At 37.2% G+C, this 24,766-nt stretch overlaps 1 protein-coding gene across 8 annotated transcripts in view; it reads right to left on the reverse strand.

Moving 5' to 3' along the window:
- ITGA1 (integrin subunit alpha 1) overlaps nucleotides 1–24,766 on the reverse strand; it is a 168,464-nt gene that overhangs the window by 47,917 nt on the left and 95,781 nt on the right. For all 8 annotated transcript variants that reach the window (XR_012377588.1, XR_012377587.1, XR_012377586.1 and 5 more), the window contains 4 exons: nucleotides 14,657–14,822; nucleotides 8,976–9,049; nucleotides 8,159–8,303; nucleotides 2,628–2,770 (listed from right to left, as the gene is read on the reverse strand). Coding sequence is in view for 5 of the 8 variants with exons in the window: in XM_073890924.1 (XP_073747025.1) it covers nucleotides 2,628–2,770; nucleotides 8,159–8,303; nucleotides 8,976–9,049; nucleotides 14,657–14,822 (528 nt within the window). In the remaining 3 variants the exon portion in view is untranslated. The remainder of the gene's footprint in view (nucleotides 1–2,627; nucleotides 2,771–8,158; nucleotides 8,304–8,975; nucleotides 9,050–14,656; nucleotides 14,823–24,766) is intronic.

The raw sequence follows: 24,766 nt of genomic DNA on the forward strand, positions 1-24,766 counted from the left end.
AAATCTTTAAAAAAAAAAGAAGATTGTTTACTCAACAAAATGGCTAAGTCTTGTCCTAGCACTTGCAGAAGATAGAAAAATATAAAAAGATTGCAGGGGGACCATCCCTTTGCAGCAATGTTTTTTCTTTTAAAGATATGGATATATTTTAGGGAAATGCAGGAGACTTGAACTTCATTACCTAAATGCAATAGCCTTCCCAAATATTGACCTGTGTTTAATATTTGATGCTCTTGATAGCTGTCTTATTGAAACTTCCTGTCTTGGCGTCCATGATTTTAATTTTGCTCTCTTGATTCTGCCACGATATCAGAGGCCACCTTTTGTTTTCATCTTTGCTGGTTCCTTTTCCTCCTCCCATGCCCTAGATTTTGGCCTCCCCTAAGCTAAGATCTGCACTTTTCCACCATTCTCTTCTAGATGGCCAATCCTTCCAAACATTTCTATTACTGAAAATGGCAAATTTCATTCCATCTTCCGCTCAAGGCTCCAGTTCTGCATTCCTAGACATTGTTAGACACTCAGACAGCTGCTAGACATTGGCTTTCAAATGTCCTTTCCTCATAGGTTATGAAGGGTTGAAAAGGTTTTTTTTTTTTTTAAGTTGAATTAATTACAAACATAAATAAAATGCTGTAAGATCTAGCAACCTTGGGTCTTCATTCCCCCATGACAATAGCCATCTGGAGCTGAGTGGGAGCTTAATGTTTAGAAGGCTCATGAGCTGCCCAGCCCATGGTTCCCACCATTTCCTGCTGTCTTCTGTGTAGTAGCTTTATTTATTTACTTTATCTTCCTGACACCCACAACCATTTGAATTTGTGCTCACTGTTACAGGAAATATGTAAAACCAAATACCATAAAAAAAAATCTACACTGCTTGAGTTGCTGACATTCTAATAATGGTGCCACCTTTCTCTCAGATTCCCAGGCTCGACTCTTAAATCATTTGTAATTTAAATCATTTGTAACTTTCATGAGTAATTTTTCACAAAATTCTCACTTCCTGTCTTGTAGACAATTAGTAGAGTGATATCAGACCTAAGATGTCATAGAAAATACTTCATTTTACAATCCTGTCAGTTCCTCCTTATTTATGTCTACTGCATTCCTTCCTTTTCCATTTTTATTGGTGATACATCATTTTAGGCTCTCTTCACCTTAGCCTGTTTTTAGATTGCTGAAGCATTTTCTGATTACAAATGTGGGCAAAAGGCTAATAAAACCCTTTCACCAGGTATTATTATTTTATATATATGAGAATCTTTATACACGAGACTCTTACTTTTGGTTCACTCTAACTCTGTTCCCCTGGACATCTGTGGGGGAAAGGATTTCAGTTATACTACTAAGCAATATTGAGATTGGTCAAAATAATCTCTAGTTGGGACATTGCATTTAGGCTGTGGGGATCTATAAATACCTGATGGAGCTAACACAGTTTGGGCTTCCCAAGATGACTCTGACAACTGCACGCCCTTAGCTAGAGCCCTGAAAGCTATGTTTATGGTGTCATTCTAAAAGATATGGGCTCCTGTGGGGCGTTAAAGAGAGGGCAGCTCTCTTTAACATCAGGCAAGGATGTGTCTGTCTCCTCTGACCTAAGCTGTTCTGCTGCACTGGGCAGCTGTGAGTACATCTGCAGGGGGGGAAGGCTGCTGCTGCCCAGCCTTGTGGAGTAGTTGGTGATGGGAGGAGGGTGGAGGGGCAGTGTGGTGAGTTGGGGATATTTAGTGAAGCCCAAATGATTGTAATGCAATACTAACCAATCACATAGATGTTTCAGTTAAAAAATATTTACATATATTTATGTTTGCATATTGCATGTACGATTTCTTAAAATACTTTTAATATTCAATATCATCTAATGAGAATTTTTTGATTTTACATAACTTCCCAATACTTCCAGGAGAAAATCCAAATTCTTTAGTTTGCCATTCAAAAACCTCACACAGTTGGGGTCCGTGTTATCTTTTTAACTGGCTCTTCTGCTCTTTCTACTTATCTACGGTCTGTCTTTCCTTCTAAACTAGCACAAATCTGATCTCGTGGTAAGACTTTTGGCACCAATCCTAGCTTAAAACAATCTTTCCATCTTCTGCATTTACTGTCTGTGCCATTGGCATTTTCAGGCTTAATGTTTTAGAATGTTTTTCTTATATGTATATATTTGTACATGTGTGTCTACATCGTCTATCCATCTTATCTCCATTTCCATGCAACTGAAATATTCCTGAGGCCAAAGACGCAGGCATTTTACATCTCTGCAAGGAAGCTAACATGGAGCCCTGTTTAGGGTTGATGTTGACTAGGACAGTACTTTTTCTTTTTTTTAATTATTATTATTTTTTAAAGATTTTATTTATTCGTTTGACAGAGAGACAGCACAAGTAGGGGAGGGCAGAGGGAGAGGGAGAAGCAGGTTCTCTGCTGAGCAGGGAGCCCGATGCGGGGCTTGATCCCAGGACCCTGGGATCATGACCTGAGCTGAAGGCAGACACTCAACTGACTGAGACACCCAGGCGCCCCAGTACTTTTTCTTTTTAGAGTTTAGGACAGTTGATGGTTAATTTAAATTTACATAGAGTATACATGGATTAAATTAAAACAATAATTTTTAAGCTTACCTGTTCTCCACTGAGTGTCTGGAGAATCTTGATGTCTCCATCTTCCATCCTGTAGATGACAACTTGGCCCGTATGATTGTACCGTGGCTGTCCAGCAATGTACAGCACATCTCCAGAAACAGTGGCGGAATTCACTGTGTAACCTAACAAAAGAGCGACACCAGGTGTCAAATATACTATCTGACCCCTTAAAGCCTGCACAGAATAAATTAAGATCCATTTTAAATGGTTGGGAGAATCATTTTTATATGTTTGAAAATATTTTTTAATGCAGGGAAGTTTGTCTCTGTAGAAACTTTTAGCATGCTCTCTGATTACTGCGACTGCTTTGTCCACTCCCACCTCAGTTTTTCATTGTTTAAAGGCACAAATGATATGACAATGATGACAGAAGAAGAAAAAAAAAACCCACAAAAAATCCCTCATAATCCCAATTCATGACTTTGTAATATATCAGTTGTACTTCATCTGGACATATTTTATAGAACCTAATAATTTTAATTATTAGGTTCTATAAAATATTATTTTATTTATTATCTTTTATTTTATAAAATTAATAATTTTATACAGTTGGAATCATAGTAAATGTAAGCCTTTTCGGTGTCGCTGCTTTAGATTTTTATTTTATGTTTATTTACTTGTTTTTTAGAGAGAGAGGGTGTGTGTGTGCACGGGAAGTGGGGGGAGGAGCAGAGGTAGAGGGAGAGAATCTTAAGCAGGCTCCATGGCCATCACGGAGCCCCACGCAGGGCTCAATCTCAGGACCCTGAGGTCATGATCTGAGCCGAAATCAAGAGTCAGATGCTTAACTGACTGAGCCACCCAGGTACCCTCGCTGCTGTAGATTTTTCAGTAGTAATTTTAAGTAGTTGATGTTTATTCTCTGAATGAAGGCATAAAGGGATTACGTTTCTACCACAGGATCATTCCCACTAGAATGGTAGAATTTTTAGGTGGTTTTTTAATTTTTTTTTAGATTATTTATTTATTTATTTATTTATTTATTTATTTATTTATTTAATTTGCCAGAGAGAGAGAGAGAGACAGTGAGAGAGGGAACACAACCAGGGGGAGTGGGAGAGGGAGAAACAGGCTTCCTGCTGAGCTGGAAACCTGATGTGGGACTGGAGCCCAGGACCCTGGGATCATGACCTGAGCCAAAGGCAGACGCTTAATCCACTGAGCCACCCAGGCGTCCCTGGCAGTTTTTAATTTTTTGATATTATACTTAAGGCTGCAAAGACATCCTTGAACATTTAAATTTTTTTCTTCTTTTGGGTTTTTGGTGACAAATTTCAAGGAATAGATTACTGGATCATATTTTTTCAATTCTTTCAGTGTCTGGCAAATTGGTTCCAGAACATTTTTACTAATTTATTCCATGAACGGCCAAAGCACAAACTAGATTTATCAAACTCTCACAAACTTTGGGTATCATTACTATTATTTAAATTTGTGAATGTTCTAATAGATGTTAAACATAATCTAACAATAATACTTTGCTGTGATTTTAATTTGCATTTGTTTGATTAAAAGGAGGTGGGTGGGGGGATGGGTGAAAGAGGTGATGGGGATGAAGGAGGGCAATTGTTGCGAGAGCACCGGGTGTTGCTTGGAAGTGCTGAATCACACTATTGTACACCTGACACTAACAGTACACTGTGTTAACTAACTGGAATTTAAATTTATAAAGTGAGTTTTGACATTCCTCTTTTTAATTGGGCTTTCAGTTTTTGTGTATCTTTGAGGCAGACAATTCAATTTTTGAGTGAAGAATTAAATTTATTCTTTGTGTTGATAAAGAACAGAGCTAAATCAATGAATAAAAAATTGCACATTTCAACTCTACAGAAAGAAGAAATGTTCTAATAACCAGATCTGCCCATCAGTAGAGGAGAAGAGGGCAGATTATTTTTCCAAATGTCACAGAATAGTATTTCTTACTAAGAGAAAGATTATATGGAAAATTTATTTTTCAAGTGTTTTACTATAAGGTAATAGTTTCACTTTCTTACAACATTTCTGTAAAGGAACAGAGGTTTTTTTGTACTAAAACATGTTTAATCTCACAAGTGCTAAAGGAACACAATTCCTCAGGCATTTTTCCTTCATGAATATTTTTCTCACATTCTCATTTCTTCATCTTTCTTTGAGCTTCTAAAAAAAACCATGCATAATAAATTGTAAACTATTCTTTTTCAAACAAGTAATGTTACTAAACAAGTACTTATGTTACTAACCACAATATTGCTTAAAAAATAAAAACTTTAAGGTCATGTTTATACACAAATAAAATAAAAAAGAAGAATGTGCAAAACAAAGACTGTCTTATTTCATATCACTCTACTAAGAAATATTAAGAAGGGATTGGCCCAAGAGTGTTAGTACACTTTGATTTTTTTTTAAGTTTCAGAGCTATGAAGGCCAACTGATAAAGGAACCTTTAAAAAAAGTTAAAAAATTATGTTTGAGGCTTGGGGTTGTGTGATTATTTGGTTAATTAATTCTGATAATTTGCTCTTGATAGCTACATCTATTAACTTAAGTCTTCACAAAGACAGTAGTCTACTGGTTAGGTCCTTACTGGTTGAAGCTCAAGTGTTTAAAGACAATAAGGAGGGAGAGAGAAAGAAAGCCATGTAAAGTCTAATTTTCTTGAAAGGAAAATAATTATAAACATCTAAGCTTAATGTTGCTTTCTGAAGAGAAAGCACAAAATTGAAGAAAAAGGAAAATTCATCGCATAGCCTTCTGCATGGATTTACAAGAAATAGATCCTGTCAGCTCTCATAATTCACTCCTTGGGAAAAGTGCTCGAATCTGGTGAGATAATGGGAAACAGGTCTGTTCTGCTTTGGTTTCATGCATTTGCCTCACATCTTTACTTTTTCTCTTGAATTTGTCTGCCATGATTAGAAAGAGGCAGACCGTGGGTAGTGGAGGCAGGGAATGAGATTTCCACTGTACTCTCACCATCAAATCCACTTGCTAAGTGCATAGTGTCCTAAGGCAATTCCTGGGTTGTGGAAAGATGAGTGAATGACTATACCCTGAGAGAGGTTCAACAGTTTCTGTTCCTACTTTTTTCTGGTTATTATTGATTACTATGAGATTTTTTTTTTTTCTATAGAGCATCTACCTCTCACTTTGTTTCCTCCATGAGATTTTCCACAGCCTAACAACTTGCAATCCACACAGATTTCAGACTAACACATTCAAACTCTTCTTAATTTGTAACCCATACAAGCAGACATTTTGAAAGTTCCATTTTAGATTTAGAATAATGTTTGTGGGTACAAAGGTATTTTTCTTCCCTGTCCCCTTTCTAGGTGCTTTTCTATTTTAAAAGAAATCTTATATATCTTAAACTTTATGTTGGCAAAATATCTTATGTGCTAACTTGTGATTAAGCTAATGAAATGATTTCTAAAATATAAAATCATCTAAGCACATTGTGGACAACATACCCCCAAATTTCCTTTTCTGGGCAGAAAGAAATCATATGTTATAAATACTGTGGTTACGAATGAAGGTTCTCTTAGTTTTTTTCTCGCTCACAGTGATATCCTTAAGTCTTAAATTCTCTAAGCCTGCTTTAAGCAACCTTGAATCTAAGCTTTCCGGGAATAATAGATTTAGGATTCTTAAGACTCTTTGGTTTTAAGGAATTTTATCATATAATAATAACTCAGAATATAAAAAAAACCTAGTGTTATTAAAATGTGTGAGCTTTTTTTTTAAAAAAGATTTTATTTATTTATTTTAGAGAGAGAGTGCACACATGCATGCAAGGGTGGGGGGAGGGAGAGAAAGGGAGGGAGAGAGAGAATCTGAAGCAGACTCTGCACTGAGCATGGAGCCCAACTCAGGGCTCAATCCCAGGAACGTGAGATCATGACCTGAGCTAAAACCAAGAGTCAGACGCTTAAACAACTGAGCCACCCAGGTGCCCCAAAATGTGTGAACTTCTTAAGATGTCACACACATCTTTGTGGATTTCATGCCATATCTTTAATTTTGTAAATGTCTTTAATTTTGAAAGGAACACTGGAATAGAATCAAGAGACCTAGATTCTAGTTCAGATCTGTCATAGGTAGCTGTGACATCATTTTTCTATTCCTTAATATCCTAATTTGGAAAGTTGGATGTTTACCATATGCTAAGATCTCTTTTAATGTATATGAATTTTGAGCCCAACCTCTTTATGTTAGAGTACAATCCTCCAAATACTTAAAAGATATGCAGTGTACATTTTGTTTCCTAACCATTAATTTCTTCAAATTTTGTCGGGGGTGGGAAAGGAGAGAAAGGAATTGTTTCCAGATCAGTATCCTTTAGATAATCTTTTAATCAGCACAACCTAGTCTGGCATTTTCTTTTGTTATGTGTAATGTCTGACCAGGGCAGAATGTAATAGGACTTTTATGAGAAATAAACTAGACTTTCATGAATGCAGTTCAACATGTGTTAAGGGGTTTGAGGACTCACGTTATATTTGCTGCTCACTGCCATATTTTTAATTATCTTAAATCCTCAGGCCTTTCATTTTTCTTAAGTCTTGTTGCCTCTACAGTTTTAAGATGTGTCCTTGAATAAGGAGATGTATGGATCTACTAGTAAAGACCTCCTATCTTCCTTGTAAAATAGAAATAAACTGGAATAGAGAGAGAAAAAGACTTGCCTCCAGGACAGAAAGATCCCAGAGAGGAATGCTAACATACTAAAATTGAACAGTGAAAGGTATTTGTTTTCTTTACCACTACACCCCAGCACCAAGAACAATGCCTGGGGCAAAATAGGTACCGGTCAAATATTTGTTGAGTGAGTGAACAGTTGGGAAACCATACCCTGAGCATTTTTTTTTTCATCCTAGGCCCTCCTAATTGTTTACTGAGATCATTTAGTGCTAGAAAAGATTCCTGGTATCTTCTAGGCAGCTTGGTACAGATCTAGAATAAGGTGATTCCTGACATATAACTCCTCATTCCAGAAAAGTCTTTGAAAAATAAGATGATATTACATCTTAATATTTGTCTTATTTAATAGAGTTATTAAAGAAGAAGCTATATATCAAGACAAATTAACATTTTCTTTTCCAAAATTAGGACCCATAGAAAGAAACCAATGATATAGGATATTTAAGAGAAAATGGGAGTCTGACCTTCAGGATATTAGCTGAATCAAGGTTTCTCTTTTTTATCGTAATTTCCTGTCCACCAGGTGCAAAGCTCTTCTTGAAGTTAATGAGAATACCAAACAGGGAGACCTCAAAAAGTGCACATATCAGCCTAAACCATTCCTGCACTTCTGAGAGAGCATGACCTCCATGTTCTATTATTCTGACTACTGCTCAGAAACTAAGGCTGCTTTAGAATTTTCATGGGTCCTGTAAAATGTCTAACTCTTGGAAATGATTTGTCTTACTTGGTTATAAGTAAGCCTATATAAATATAAGCAAAGAATGCTAAAAATAAAAACAAAACCAAAAATAAAACATAATAATTTTCTATCAATTACATCCAAACTTTACCTAAGTAAGAAGCAAGAGGTTCATTCTTTTTGGTAGACTCAACGTTAAAGGTTGTGTTTTGGGGGATTATGATTTGATTAGCCTTCTGCATGACGACTGTTCCATTCCAATCATAGGCTCCTACTGCTCCAAGCATGACCCAGTCCTTATATCCAAAGACAGAAAACAAATGATATTTAACAAAATAGTAAGAACACAGCATTAACAATGTGATAGGTTCTGGTCAAAGTGCTTTACATATATTAACTCATTTAATTTTCACAATAACATGATAGTAACTTGGCAGAGTAAGTAACTTGCCCTAAGTTGTATAGTACAATTGCCCATTGCAATGTTAATATTCCTTTGCATGGACTCTGATGCATTTTCTTTCCTCAACTACAAATGATACATTTCCTAATCTTGCCTTTCTGTTTAATTCTGTTAATTCAAGAATCCTAGGTCTTGAACATGGAATTCTAGTAAGATCTTTGAATACACTGAAACTGAGAAAAAGATACATTCCATATCATTAGAAACCATTTTAAGTTAAGTATTTCATTTAGCCAGATGTATAATTACATAAGGCAGACCTCAAAATGTTTGATTCACAATTATTAGTACAGTGTAGTGAACTGTGTGGAAGAACTCATTTTCCTAGTAAGTTTGTGAAATGTCATTTTCCTATTTGGATTAGGAACATCATCACAGTTGGAATAACCGCTCAAGCCATGAACTGCTAGTTGCACTTATAATGCTGATGCCTGGGCATTGCTTTTGGGAGTGGAAACCTTAAAAAAAAAAAGATACTTCATTTTCTACCAAGTGGTCAATGTACCTGTGAATAATGAGCACTGAAGCCAGTCTGAGACATTTCCATTTCAAATGAAGCTGCTGACTGGTCAGCTGTAGCTATAACAGAAACATAAATGCCTGTTAGCACACTGTTGATTTGGAGAAGACAGAGGCCAATTACAGTCTGGGCTCTTTACAAACCAGAATTTCCAACATCTTTTGGGTATGTTCAGCCACACATTTCTCAACCCAAAATTCCTAGGTAGGGCTGGGTGGAGGACAGAGAAGGTTAGCAGAAGGGCCATGTCTAAATTCTTGACTGATGGCTTCCCCACCCTTGCTGGAGAAGTTGAGAAATCTCCATTCATGCTTCTGTTCTTACACTGTGGATGCCTGTGGATGATAATGGCACTTTGGATCCAGGGGGTTAAAGTTGAAAGTACTGAGATTGAAAATCTCTGTCTTCCCCTCACACCATCGGAATCCTGCTCACACATTAGGCTAAACTTGCCTGCTATGTTTCAGGGCTGAAATAATTTTATTCACATATCTAAAGAGGTCTCTTGACTCTACCAGCCCCACCTGTATTTCCAGCTACAGATCCTCTCAGAATGCCATTATTTGATAAAGGGTGAGGGGTTCTGGGTTTGTATTTGCTCTAATTTCTGGTGGTAGGTATCACTCACAAATTGGGAGGAACTTTTTGATGGTCTCTAGGTCACATGCCATACAATCACATATTTTTTTAAGAATCTGTACCCATTTTTTGAAAGACCTAAATGTGAGACAGGAGTCCATCAAAATCCTAGAGGAGAACACAGGCAGCAAGCTCTTCCACTTCAGCCACAGCAACTTCTTTCTAGAAACATCCCCAAAGACAAGGGAAGCAAGGGCAAAAATGAACTATTGGGACTTCATCAAGATAAAAGCTTTTGCACAGCAAAGGAAACAGTCAACAAAACCAAAAGACAACCGACAGAATGGGAGAGGATATTTGCAAATGACATATCGGATAAGGGGCTAGTATCCAAAATCTATAAAGGACTTACCAAACTCAACACCCAAAGAACAAATAATCCAATCGAGAAATGGGCAGAAGACAAGAACAGACATTTTTCCAAAGAAGACATCCAAATGGCCAGTAGACACATGAAAAAGTGCTCAACATCGTTCGGCATCAGGGAAATCCAAATCAAAACCTCAATGAGTTACCACCTCACACCAGTCAGAATGGCTAAAATTAACAAGTCAGGAAATGACAGATGTTGGCGAGGATGCGGAGAAAAGGGAACCCTCCTACACTGTTGGTGGGAATGCAAGCTGGTGCAGCCACTCTGGAAAACAGTATGGAGGTTCCTCAAAAAGTTAAAAATGGAGCTACCGTATGACCCAGCAATTGCCCTACTGGGTATTTACCCCAAAGATACAAATGTAGGGATCCGAAGGGGTACGTGCACCCCAATGTTTACAGCAGCAATGTTCACAATAGCCAAACTATGGAAAGAGTCAAGATGTCCATCAACAGATGAATGGATAAAGAAGATGTGGTGTGTGTGTATATATATATATATATATACACACACACACACACACACACACACACACACAATGGAATATTATGCAGCCATCAAAAAAACCAAAATCTTGCCATTTGCAACAATGTGGTTGGAACTAGAGGGTATTATACTAAGCGAAATAAGTCAATCAGAGAAAGACAAGTATCATATGATCTCACTGATATGAGGAATTCTTAATCTCAGGAAACAAACTGAGGGTTGCTGGAGTGGTGGGGGGTGGGAGGGTTGGGGTGGCTGGGTGATAGACATCAGGGAGGGTATGTGCTATGGTGAGTGCTGTGAATTGTGTAAGACTGATGAATCACAGACCTGCACCTCTGAAACAAATAATACATTATATGTTTAAAAAAAAAAGAAGGTAGTGGGAAGGGAAAAATGAAGGGGGGGAATCGGAGGGGGAGACAAACCATGAGAGACCATGGACTATGAGAAACAAACTGAGGGTTCTAGAGGGGACGGGGGTGGGGGGATGGGTTATCCTGGTGATGGGTATTAAAGAGGGCACAAACTGCATGGAGCACTGGGTGTTATATACAAACAATGAATCATGGGACACTACATCAAAAACTAATGATGTAATATATGGTGATTAACATAACAATAAAAAAATTAAAAGAAAACTAATGATGTAATGTATGGTGATTAACATAACATAATAAAATAAAAAAAAGAATCTGTACCCATTTTTTTAAGTCAATGGTCTGTAATGAGGTTCAGTAGCAAGCATTAGGTCTTTTTATCTTTCTAAGAGCTCCGTGAATCTGAAAATTTTTTAACGAGGATTTCTGTGGGCAAGATTCTATACCCATTTTTAGGCTCTTTACTGAAATACAGAGATAATCCAGAGCATTCCATGGAAAATGTGCTACTCTCAAAATATTCACCAACCCAAAGCCACAACCTCCTAAGGGGATTGCGGGAATGTTGATTCATTTACTTTAAGTAGGGAGTTACTGATTTATTTGGCTTTGCAAATAAGTTAAAAATAGTGCATAATTGTAAGAGTCAGTCTGCCCTCTCATTGAGGCATAAGAATAATTAAACTTGTGAAATCACACTTATTTACTAGCTATTTGCTGTCATAAATTTGTTAACAAATACATCAGTGATTGCCTTTTTTTAGGACTAGGTTAAATAGGGATATCAATCAAGAATCCAAATGTATCATTTTAATTTCACATATGAATTATCCTCTAATTTTAAATGACTGAAGTACACTTTAAGTTTTTAAGTCCACAATGCTTTATGGTGCCTTTTTATTTATCTTTGCAAGGCCAACTTAAGAGCACAGCAGCAAAACCCTGCATATATCCAGTACTTTCTCTTCCTGCTGTTCTGCTTACAGCGGAGAACAGAGGGAAGGGAGTTATGTGACATTCCGCCTGCTGAACTCTCCTCATGGTGAGAGCCCCTTGCACATCTCTGAACTTGCTGTCAACTCCTCCCAGGACTCTTCATGAGTACTGGGATAACCACTCTCCCCACTGCTTGGCGTCTGGTTGGGAATTTCAGCATTTTCCCCAACATTTGCTGGGAAAGGGAGACAGACCATTTTCTGATCTTTGATTGGGCAAGTTGGTGGCGTGTTCTCATCACTAGGTGGTGCTGTCTGTGGCAAACAGGAATTTCATAATCGCTGCTATTTACCATCTAAAGATAAATGTTGATAGGAAGTGGACACTTCTCAAGTAACAAGGAAATGAAGCCCTTTCTGCTGTCATTATGAAGAAAATCCTAAATAGGCTAGTCAAAACACTGCATTTGGTTAGGCCACAAAGTGTAGCAATAAAGATGCGGGAGACATTTTAATCTGTGGACATTTAAAAAAATAATTTTGCTTTTAAATATACAGACTTCTTATAGTTTCGGGGCATTCCAATGTGTAATCTTTAACTAATGGTGTAGATAATTTAGAAGCAACACAAAAATGTCATTTAAGGCAAACGGGGCTCCTTTTCCCACAACCACTGATACAGGCTTCATTTCTACAGGTTCTGTAAGGTTATATTTATTTGCTTACTTAAGATGAGGTTTAAAATTGAAACTGTATTGTGCTTATCTAATGTAACTAAGTAATTTTCATTTAAATGGTCTTTACAGATTGTTTCTATCATATCACAGATCACATTATTGACTTATCACATTATTAAAAATTAAAAGTACACAATGACTTGGAAAACTTTGTCTATTTCCTTGGGGCCAGTGAAGCTTATGGTCTGGCCTATTAGTAAATGACACTGGGATAGCTACTGTGAGACCAAAGCCACTTAAAAGTGACTTGCGTACAGAATGCAGGAAAGCCAAGTTCTCTAGACGCAGCTGCGACTTCAGATGGATAAGTAATTCAAGTGTTCTGTTTCTAAAGGCACAGGGCAGGTGGGGCAAAAGGGAAGCAGAGAAATGAAGTCTGCATGGGCTGTAGCTGCTCATCAAATCTAAACCAAATCTGTCACTTATGGGTCATGAAATCATCAGGGTGAGTCACCACCAGCATTTTTTTTTAATTGAAAGAGAAGAGAGAACGAAAATGAGAAACTATCAGAGTGCTTTGTACATAATAAGAGTAATTTTGTGAAATTCTGTTTGATTTTTCTACATACATGTATGTGCACTGGGTCATGCAGGAGTGGAAAAATTTTCCCTTCCTCGGCTGGTTTAATAATTAACTTGACCTAAAACAGATTATCAGGAGAAAAACAAATTTAATTTCATATGGGACCCCCCACCCCCAAAATATGAGACTGAAGGTCAAGTGGGGGCAATTGAAGCTTATATACCATCCTGACCTAAGGATTGGGAGAGGAGCCAGGGGCTGCAAAGGGAGGAGGGCAGTTCAATGGACATAAGAGGAACAGATGTTTCATAATTAGAAGTTTGCCCTGCCATGCAGATAGATTTTTCAGATTAAAAAGTTATCCTTGGTTATAGCTCTTTTTCTTGACCAGCCCCCCTGTATAAATTCTTTTAGGTAGTTAAGGAAGAGGTTAAAGTTTTTCCTGAGTCTGCTGGGTCTTGATTGCCTTCAGCTCAAAATAATCTACATGCCAAAGTGACATATTTTGGGGTGGCCTATTTTACTCCCCTTTAGTGACCCATGATAATAAATATGCTATGCCTCGTGACTCTTTCCTTTCTATACATTTTAATATTCTGTTGTTAGTCACTTTTTGCATTTTCCTGGTCATTTGATGCTCAAAGTGGTCTACTTTGCTTTACTTATGTCTCTTTCTCATTTTATCTTTCTGTTTCCCATTATCAGGTCGTATCAGGGTGACTGAGAATGTGCTTTTAAATTTCTGTGCTTAAGATGCAAAACAACAGTCTTTCCGTGTGTCCTCACAAGGACAGGGTCCATTGGATTCGGATGAGGCATAAGAGTAGAACTCTCTGGAAAAAGGGAAAGAGGCATGTTCTCTTAGGCTCCAGTTATCAGAGAACATGAACAAAGAGGCTTTTTTTTAAGTTTTCCTGGCATAACAATTCCAAAGACTTATTTTTTTTTTTTGTCAGGCAAAGGCTAGTTTCAAAGTAATTTGTTACTTGACATCTACCAAAGGCAGAGGAAGGAATGCCATGACTCATTATCCTCAGTAGCCAATCGTCATTGCAAAATCAAAAAAATTCTACAAAAAAGAATTATGACTTAGACAAATATAGTGAACCAATGTTTTACTGTCATGGGAGTTGAGACAGAGTTCCGTAAAAGACCTTTAAAGTGGGCAAGAAGCAAAACAGGAGAAAATAAATGAACAACAAAGTTACTGCAAACAAGAACATTTCCATAGAAGCCCAAAATAACATAAACAAATTAAAAAGGAAAAGTTGAGTTAGTGTCTCCATTTTCTAAAGCCGTGTCACAGAAAAGGACTAACAATACGCGGGCACCTTTTTGTTCTGGTGAGTCTACACTGACCATTGCCTTCCTTCAACCCCCACATCCTTACAAAGAGAGCTGCCGACAGACACGGTGCTAATGTGAGATAGCCATCTCAGGGAAAGATTTACATAAAAGGGCACCGTTCCATGCTGGCTATTGTACACAGTAAAAGTGCACGACCCATGTAGTAGTAGGAATAAATACCAAAAACCCATTACATTGACTTTGCATTGTAGACAGAACATACAGGATTACAAGAACTAGTCATACCTTCCAAGGCAAATATTCTTTCTCCCAGAGCTTCAACAATAGTGACTAGAGCCAATTCATCAGAGACGTTGAAGAAATGCTTTTCAGTGGGTTCACTTGCAATTGATTTTATTTCTTCCACAAATTTTTCAGTGCTTAAATTTCCTCTGTTATAGCTCCCAAGAATCTAAGACACGACAAAATGGCAAGAATATATTTTAAATTCTATGTGTTAAATAAGGATCCCAAGCATTTTGTCAATAAACAAGAGAGGTGTATAGTATATTAATTCAATGCAATTTTTATGTATTTCCACATTCTTGGAAGAACAATCTTCAGTATATGTAGATTCCCTAATATTAACTGTTATATACTGTAATTGGTGTAGGAAAATATAAAGGGCAATCTTGTATGTTTGTGAAAGTTTCTTCTCTTGCATTCCTGTGTCCCTGTTTATGAACAGCTCTATCTTTAAAGTCTGACAGTTCAAAAGTAAGTTATAGTTTCTGAATGTCTCTGCTATTATTCCAGCCCATGCCACCACTATTTGCTGGCAAAAACAATTAGCAAGTGAGTTACTTGATCTTGAATAGGCAGTTCTTCCTGATAATCTTACCAAGAGCCAGTCCCACATATATATATTTTTAAACAGATATTAAACTAGATAGTAATCTAACTTGGCAATCTAGAAAATAAACAATCGGGACATTCCTGTTTGAAACCAAATGCTCAGGACAGGGACACCCCCCACCCACCCTTTTTTATAGAGTAGAGAGAGAGGCAGGAATTATCTGTTATAGTTCACCGTAATTATTTAGATGTATTAGCAGGTTTTCTCAAACATCTATTTTATATTTTAAGGTAACGTTTATTGAGATATAATTTATATACAGTAAAACTCACCCTTTCTAGGTATACAATTGTAAGTTTTGACAACCCACACAGTTGTGTTACTACCACTTCAAGATGTAGAACATTTCTATCAGTGTTCCCTCTTGCCCGTTTGTAACCAATTCCTTCCTCCCCCTAACCCTTAAAACCACTGATGTATTTTCTGTCCTTAAGGCTTTGCTTTTTCCAGAATGTTATATTTACGAATTCATATAGCATGTAGCCTTTTGTGTCTGACTCCTTTCATTTGCGTAATGCTTCTGAGAGTCATTCATGTTGCCCCATGTATCAGAAGTTCAGTTTGTTTTTTTTTTATTGCTAGTAGGATTCCATTGGATAGATGCACCCTAACTGGAAACAATCCAAATGTCCATGTAAAGTATGGAACAAATTTTGGTAGATGCATACAATGTATAATAAAAAAATGAATGACTGATGCACAATATATCATGGGCGATCATTATGTTGCGTGAAAAGTTAAACACAAAAGAATACGTACTATATGATTTCATTTACATAAAATAGAATAGGCAACTTAAGCTGTGGTGGTGTAGGTCACACCAGCGGTTACTACAGAAGTGAGTATGAAAAAAATGAAAGTATAGGGAACTTTCTGGGGGTGATGGAAATGTTCTATATCTTGATTGATGAATCAGTTACATGGGTGTATGCAATTATCTAAACTCATCAATTTGTTCACTTTGTACATAATTTTCACACTGAAATTTTGCATTTCACTGTATGTGTTATTTAATTAAAAAATGAACTATGATGGCTTGTAATAATATGGATGAATCTTAGTAATATTAAATTTTAAAAGTTTCAAAATACTATATACAGCATGATACCCTTTTTATAAAGTTAAATAAAAGGAAGACTTTTAGAATTTTTTTAAGATACATATAGATACCAAGAGATTAGAAAAGGAGAGCAAGAGATGAGTATAGGATTTGGGCCAATGGTTATCAGGTAGAGGATGCCAGGTGGTGAATGTGGTCAGGCCCATAGATGCTTATACTGGATACTTAAAATCTGTATACAGGTACAATAATAAACGTAGAAATCTATGAAATGGGCCATGCTTTCACAAATGATGAGGTCTCCTAAACCAAGGATCATGATTAATTCAATTCTGTGCTCCTGGTATCCAAAAAACAAAGGTAAGATTTTGAGCTCTGTGCTATTGCTTGATTTTTAGAATATCATACTCCTTGAGGACAAGAAAAATCATGACCTCCAGGGACCATGAAGACACCAGAAATTTCTCGCTTCACTTTCCATTTCTAAATCATAGACATAGATTTGTCTAGCATCATTAAACTGAGACTCGAGGCTGTCTTCAGAGTCCCACTGCAACACAGACCTGCGATACTCCCCAAACGCAGTTCAGCACTGTGGACCGGGTGGGTCCTGGGCACATGGGTGGGCTGGCACCGGTGGAGGTGCCAGGCAGTCCTGGTCCTCATCCTCACTGGGTCTTCTCGCCACAGACCCCTGCCTCTCCTTCTCTGAGCACCCATCTCGTGCCCACTCTCCTTCGGCTTCCTGTTCTAGGCCTCTGCATGCATTTTTTAAATGTCAGATTCAAAATGGTAGATTTTAAAACTGATATTTTTATTAAGAAGGGTACAGTTTTTACTTATAGTTAGAAAAAAAGCTGAAATTACTGTTTTAGGTGTTGCTATTTATGATCTACCACATACTTGTTCATTTGCATTATAAAATGTATGGGGGTTTAGATTAGTAACTGAATCATTAAAATGTACACTAAATGTTAATGTGAGCATACGAGTTGTGTACCAGCTAGCCAGGAAGGCAGTACAGATAGCAGCTTTGGAGTTTTCCTTCCTAGTGAGAAGGTGCTGAGGGATTGATTCCTGGGTCCTTCCCCTTGCTTGACTCACACCCACCCCATTCCCACAGAATACCTGGGAGGAGTCCCGAGCAATGCCACCTATCTGCACACACAGGTCTTCATCGAGGCCCTTGTCTCTTGTTTAGCTCTGTGTCTACCTATAAAATGTGTTCATGAGGCACATGCCCTAAAGTTTGTGAAGAACTTTGTGCTACATTGAAAAAGTGAGCAATTTAGGAAATCACTACACTATTTGGGTAGCTTTTTGATTTTTGAAGCTAACTCTCTACTACTTGTCCAGATACCGGTAAGAAGGTGAATACCAGGAATTTGCAGAATTGCACGAGAACAAAAAACTCAGATGCTGTCTACTTGGCTGAAAAGCAAATGCCAACCATCAGAGATGGTTTATATTTGAACAGAGACCACTGGTGCTTTTCCCACTTTAGCTACTTGATGGTGGAAGAGAATTAATGGAAATGAATGTAGAGAATTGTCCAGTTAAGGGAGGGAAAATCCAAGGGCCGCTTGCTTTTATTACCTTGAACAAATTCTCTCTAATACTTAAAAACAATTAAGATGATCTTCTTATAGTTGAGTATTTCCCCACATCTAGATGGACATGCCCCAAAGAAAGCATGGAAAAGGTGGGAGAGAGTCTCCAGCCTCCAGAGCCTCTCACACCTGTGTGTCCGTTTCAGGATCACTGGGGTCTTGCTCCACACCTCACTCTATACCTGGTATTCTTCTCACACACTGTTAGGTTCCTCTTTGGTCAGTAGTTTTGCTACGTATGGTTTTCCTTTAGATTCATACAAATTCTACATCATGTGAAGCCCTCTGGGTCCCCACTATTTTACCTAATTTATCCTATAAGTTATATGACATCTTTGGCTGGAAAGTCACCATCTTTCCCCCTTAGTCCCTACTGAACATATTCTAGATTCACTATCGCATTGACATGTTAAGTTCCATTTCACTTATAAAGTAATGAATTTGAAAATACACATAAAAATTGTAAAGATGTTTGGACCATGCACGGTTGAGGTTCTTAGTTGTGATGTAAATGTTATCAGGTATTTAGTGCTCTATGTGACAGACAGAGACAACTGGATAAAGTTCAATGGGGAAAATGTCCAAGTGACATACATAAATAATAAAAATAAAACATAAATGGAACATGAGAGTATATATTTAGAAGAAAATATAAGAAAGAAAAAATTCCCAGGAAGTACTGTGACTTGTATCCAGTTTGAACTATTCTGTATTAAAGAATAAAAAATGAAAACAGAAATGTATTTTGATCCTTCACCCAAGGATCTCGCACTTGCAGAAACATTATTTTCTATGAGTGAGAAGAAATACAAAATAACATTTATAAATTACTTCTGTTTCACTTTATACAAATATGTCAAGCCCAGGCATTTGGTATTCTGTTAATATTTACCTCAAGTAGACATTCAGAATTGAAGTTCCCTTGAGGCAGATGTGTCAAATGTAAAGTGTACAATTCATTCACATGTACTATATATAGTGCCTTTTGTGTGCAAATGAATGAAATGCTAAGATACTTTCTAACTTCTCTTATTTTCATTTGAATGCTGTAAATGATACACATTTCACAGTCATTATAATCCCAGCCATTATCATCTAAGATTAGAATATGAAGGTAAAACAGGCTCCTGCTGGCAATGTCTAGTATCCTCAAGTGACAGAATACAGACCATGCAGAATACATACCAGTTTGGGACCCTCACCAAGTCTGAGAGTTTAATGGGTCATGTTTGCAGTTTTATCATAGAGTGCTTAAATTTTCAATAGTCAGTTAGTTTGGGGTATTGTCCCCCCCAAAACACATCTTTGTGGTGTTCAGGATCAAATGGTGAGTAAAAAAAAAAAAAAAAAAAATTTGAGTAGGAGGAACAGCTCAGGTGGCAATAGGGGCAGACCCCCAGGTATAGTTGATCCATGTGAAGCATGAATGGAGCTTCAGGAATGCCTAAAACCTTTCTGTGTGAATGCACAAGGAGAGGAAATAAAATAACTGTCTTATTTCCTAGTTTGGCGCAAACTAAAAAATACAAGTTTCACTGGGGAAAAGAAATATGAATTGGGAAAATAACAATTCTTGCTGTAGTGAAATTTTCCTATATATTATTTATAAAAATTTGAAGAGCAATTTGACAATAATTCATTGATTAAAACAGGAAAGGAACTCATGATTTTATGATTCTCTAGGAAAATTAATGGAATTATGAGAACCCTTTTTGACCAGCTGGGAGGCAAAGTATGAATTACCAACTAGGGATCCAACCATGGGAAACATAGTGACTTAAGGACAAGAAATACTGTATATGTAGCCAGATACCCTGTAAAAGTGATGTAAGCTTCACTTAAAATTAAGAAGTCATTCATTGATAGGTACAGTATCTGCTTTCCAGTGAAGTTTTTTTAATGTTGTTAATGCTGCTGATGGTTTACTCAGATCATTGCCTGCTACAGTGGTACCTGGAAAGCTGAATAAATGATAGCACTTCTGATATCCAGTTGTCTGGGACAAACTGGGCATACACTGGCTTTGCATGCTGAAAAGACCAGCCATAGACTCTAACTGTGGCCAGTATCACTGAGTGAAGGAAGGCTGGATCTATGGAATTATTCTCAACCACAGAAGAGATCAAAATAGTTATAGCAACTATTATAATAAGGGGAGGTAATAATGGATTGATAGTAATTGGCAAAAGGTAATTTATAGAAGTAACAACAAGGGAAAAGAGAAATAATGAGGTGTTTTAATTTTTCACATCTGTATCCCAAATAAAAAAGAACATTATTGGACATTGGGCTCTCTCCATAGTTTGGCTATTGTTGATAATGCTGCTATAAACATTAGGGTGCATGTACCACTTTGAACCTATATTTTTGTATCCTTTGGGTAAATACCTAGCAGTGCCATTGTGGGATTATAGGGTAGTTCTATTTTTAACTTTTTGAGGAACCTCCATACTGTTCTCCAGAGCGGCTGTACCAGTTTGCATTCCCACCAATAGTGCAAGGGGGTTCCCCTTTCTCTGCATCCTCACCAACAGCTGTTGTTTCTTGTGTTGTTAATTTTAGCCATTCTGACAGGTGTGAGGGGGTATCTCATCATGGTTTTGATTTGTATTTCCCTGATGATGAGCGATATTGAGCATCTTTTCATGTTTCTGTTAGCCATCTGGGTGTCTTCTTTGGAAAAGTGTCTATTCATGTCTTCTGCCCATTTTTTAACTGGATTATTTGTGTTTTGGGTGCTGAGTTTGATAAGTTCTTTATACATTTTGGATATAAGCCTTTATCAGAATGGATAAAGAAGATGAAGCACACACACACACACACACACACACACACACACACACACAGGAATATTACTTAGCCATCAAAAAGAATGAAATCTTGCCATTTACAACAATGTGGATGGAGCTAGAGTGTATTATGCTAAGTGAAATAGGTCAGGTCGAGAAAGACAAATACTACATGATTTCACTCATATGTGAAATTTAAGAAACAAAACAGATGAACATATGGGGGGGAAGAGAGAGGGAAACAAACCATAAGGGACTTTTAAAGATCGAGAACAAATTGAGGGGTGATGGAGGGAGGGAGGTGGGGGATGGGCTAGATGGGTGATGGGGATTAAGGAGGGCACTTTGTGATGAGCACTGGGTGTTATATGTAAGTGATGAATCACTGAATTCTACTCCTAAAACCAACATTGCACTGTATGTTAACTAACTAGAATTTAAATAAAAATTTGAAAAGAAAAAAAAAGGATATTGTTGCAGTCAGAAGTTGACTTGTTGATAAGCAAGTCATCTTGGTTATAAAATAAGTACAGTCACCTTGCCCCTGGGAGGCAGTGAATCAATTTTGTGTTCTGGGAGTTTATCAGGGATGAATCACTCTTCTTCCCTTCCTACAACGGGGTGGGATGTCTTTCACTGATCATACTTTTGAAAGGAAAGGAGGAAATCTCACTGATGAAATGCTGAAAAACCCTTATGTGTAATATCTGATTCTTACTTACAGTAAATAAAAGAGATTTTGTCAAAAAACAATTTAGGCTAAACTCTTACAGTTCTGAAAGTTTTACTTCCTGACTTGTTTAAAAAATCAATTTATATTAAGAAGACTCTCTCCTCCTAGGCAGAGGGCCCATGCTATGGAATTGAGAGTGAAAGGAAGGCTGTACACAGTTGTTAGTGAGGCTGAGATAAGGTTTGATAGTCCATGGGGGAATCTCTGAAGGTTTCTGGGCAAGGAGACAACACAGTTTATCTCTAAGATTCCTTCTAGCTCTAAAGCACCATGATTTTATTATTTCATGGTTGTAAACTCCTCTAGTTAAATATCCTTAAGAAAAATAGTATTTATTGGTTGCCTCGCCTACCAATAAATAGGTGCTAGATGTTTTCAGTCATTATCTCACCGATTCTTTTTCTGAGAAAAAGAGAAAGAAACAATATTTACCCTTTATCTTTACAGATAAAGAAGCTGAAGCTTGGAGTACTAAGTGACTTATCCACTGTCACAAAGGCAGAAATCGAACAAAGGTCTTTCTAGCTCCAAAATATACTCTTCTCTACCCTCTCCCACTTCTTCTCACTTTTGGAAAATATCCATGGGTTTGTTGTTGTTTAAGGTTATGACATCATGGGAATGCTTAGTGTCTCTGTGCTGGGTCTTTTTGCTCTGGTACAAGGGCTGGAGAGGACTGTGGTGCTCTTTGGAAGTCTGGGGAAGTGAGTGAAAACAGGTTAGGACAGTCCTGCAGCACCTTCCAGAGATCTGCTGCAGCAAGAGAGACTGGGAACTGGGGAAGAACAGCCCAGGGCAGTGGTACAGACGGTCAGTCAAGGGGTATCTGGAGACTTGGTCATGTGGCCTACAGCCATGAAACCTGATGTCCCTTGGTTTCCTCATTCATAAAATGGGAAAAGGAAAGTGGCCCTGCTCTCTTTGGGGTACCATGAAGGACAAAGAAAGGTATCTAGAACACAGAAAAAAAAGACTATGGTAGGTTACAGAGTTCTATATAAAATTATATATATATACACAGAGTTCTATATAAAATTATTTTCCATATTTCCATTTGAAAGGTGGAATTTTTACTTCTCCTTTTCTAAATGTCCCTCTCCATGGGGTGGCACCATGAAATTGAGTCACCTCAGTTCATGGAACTATTAGAAGTTGATTTAGAAAAGATAAATTACTATTAAGAGGTAAAAAGCACTCTGTCTCTATTTTTTTTTTTTTTGCATTTTGAGAGACAAATGTTATTAATAATGGATTGCTTTTATATTGATACAGATTTGCTCACAAAGAGCTAAAGTACTTTGTACTTTATACATACATACAAAGTATGTAATATCTTCTATATCATCAATAGCAGGCTAGGCTTTTCCTTGGAACTAAATGAAATTTCTTCTCTGATCCTTTTTCCCTTCTTGTCCAGTTTAAATACAATTACAGGAAACATTTTAGAGCTGCTGGCTGCACAGTTAGGGGCTATGAAGTAGGGAGGAAATGGAAAGTCCGGCTTTGTGATGTCACCAGCTTTGGTTTTCTTTTTCTACATTCCTCTGGCTATTCGAGTCTTTTCTGGTTCCATACAAGTTTTAGGATTATTTGTTCCAGCTCTGTGAAAAAGGTTGATGGCATTTTGATAGGGATTGCATTGAATGTGTGGATTGCTCTACGTAGCATAGATGTTTTAACAATATTTATTGTTCCAGCCCATGATCATGGAATGTTTTTCCATTTCTTTGTGTCTTCTTCAACTTCTTTCATGAGTATTTTTCTGAGTACAGATCCTTTGCCTCTTTGGTTAGGTTTATTTCTAGGTATCTTATGGTTTTTGGTGCAATTGTAAATGGGATCGACTCCTTAATTTCTCTTTCTTCTATCTCATTGTTGGTGTATAGAAATGCAACTGATTACTGTGCATTGATTTTATATCCTGCCACTTTGCTGAATTCCTGCATGAGTTCTAGCAATTTTGGGGTGGAATCTTTTGGGTTTTCCACATAGAATATCATGTCGTCTGTGAAGAGAGTTTGACTTCTTCTTTGCCGACTTAGATGCCTTTTATTTCTTTTTGTTGTCTGATTTCTTGGGCTAGGACTTTTAGTACTATGTTGGAGAGTGGACATCCCTGCCATGTTCCTGACCTTAGGGGAAAAGCTCTCAGTTTTTCCCCATTGAGAATGATATTTGCTGTGGGCTTTTTGTATACAGCTTTTATGATATTGAGGCATGTTCCCTCTATCCCTACACTGTGAAGAGTTTTAATCAAGAAAGGATACTGTACTTTGTCAAATGCTCTTTCTGTGTCTATTGAGAAGATCATATGGTTCTTGTCCTTTCTTTTATTCATGTAGTGTATCATGTTGATTGATTTGCAGATGTTGAACCAACCTTGCAGCCGAGGAATAAATCCCACTTGGTCATGGTGAATAATCCTTTTAATGTACTGTTGGATCCTATTGGCTAGTATCTTGGTGAGGATTTTGGCATCAATGTCCATCAGGGATATTGGTCTGTAATTCTCCTTTTTGGTGGGGTCTTTGTCTGGTTTTGGAATAAAAGTAATGCTAGCCTCATTGAAAGAGTTTGGAAGTTTTCCTTCCATTTCTATTTTTTGGAACTGCTTCAGAAGAATTGTTATTAATTCTTTAAATGTTTGGTAGAATTCCCTTGGGAAACCATCTGGTCCTGGGCTCTTGTTTGTTGGGAGATTTTTGATTACTGCTTCAATTTCCTTGCTGGTTACGGGTCTGTTCAGGTTTTCTCTTTTTCCTGTTTCAGTTTATATGTCTCTAGGAATGCATCTATTTCTTCCAGATTGCCTAATTTGTTGGCATATAGTTGCTCATAATATGTTCTTATAATTGTTCGTATTTCTTCAGTGTTGGTTGTGATATCTTCTCTTTCAGTCATGATTTTATTTATTTGGGTCCTTTCTCTTTTCTTTTTGATAAGTCTGGCCAGGGGTTTATCAATCTTACTAATTCTTTCAAAGAACCAACTCCTAGTTTTGTTCATCTGATCTGTTCTACTGTTCCTTTGGTTACTATTTCATTGATTTCTGGTCTAATCTTTATTAATTCTCTTCTCCTGCTGGATTTAAGCTTTATTTGCTCTTCTTTCTCTAGCTCCTTTAGGTGTAAGGCTAGGTTGTATATTCGAGACCTTTCTTGTTTCTAGAGAAAGGCTTGTATTGCTATATACTTCTCTCTTAGGACTGTCTTTGCTGCATCCCAAAAGTTTTGAACAGTTGTGTTTTCATTTTCATTTGTTTCCATGATTTTTTAAAATTCTTCTTAAATTTCCTTGTTGACCCATTC

This window comes from Callorhinus ursinus, unplaced genomic scaffold (genome assembly GCF_003265705.2).
Source record: "Callorhinus ursinus isolate GAN/ISIS: 27379988/994484 unplaced genomic scaffold, GSC_fseal_2.0 scaffold3, whole genome shotgun sequence".
NCBI classification, from domain to species: Eukaryota; Metazoa; Chordata; class Mammalia; order Carnivora; family Otariidae; genus Callorhinus; species Callorhinus ursinus.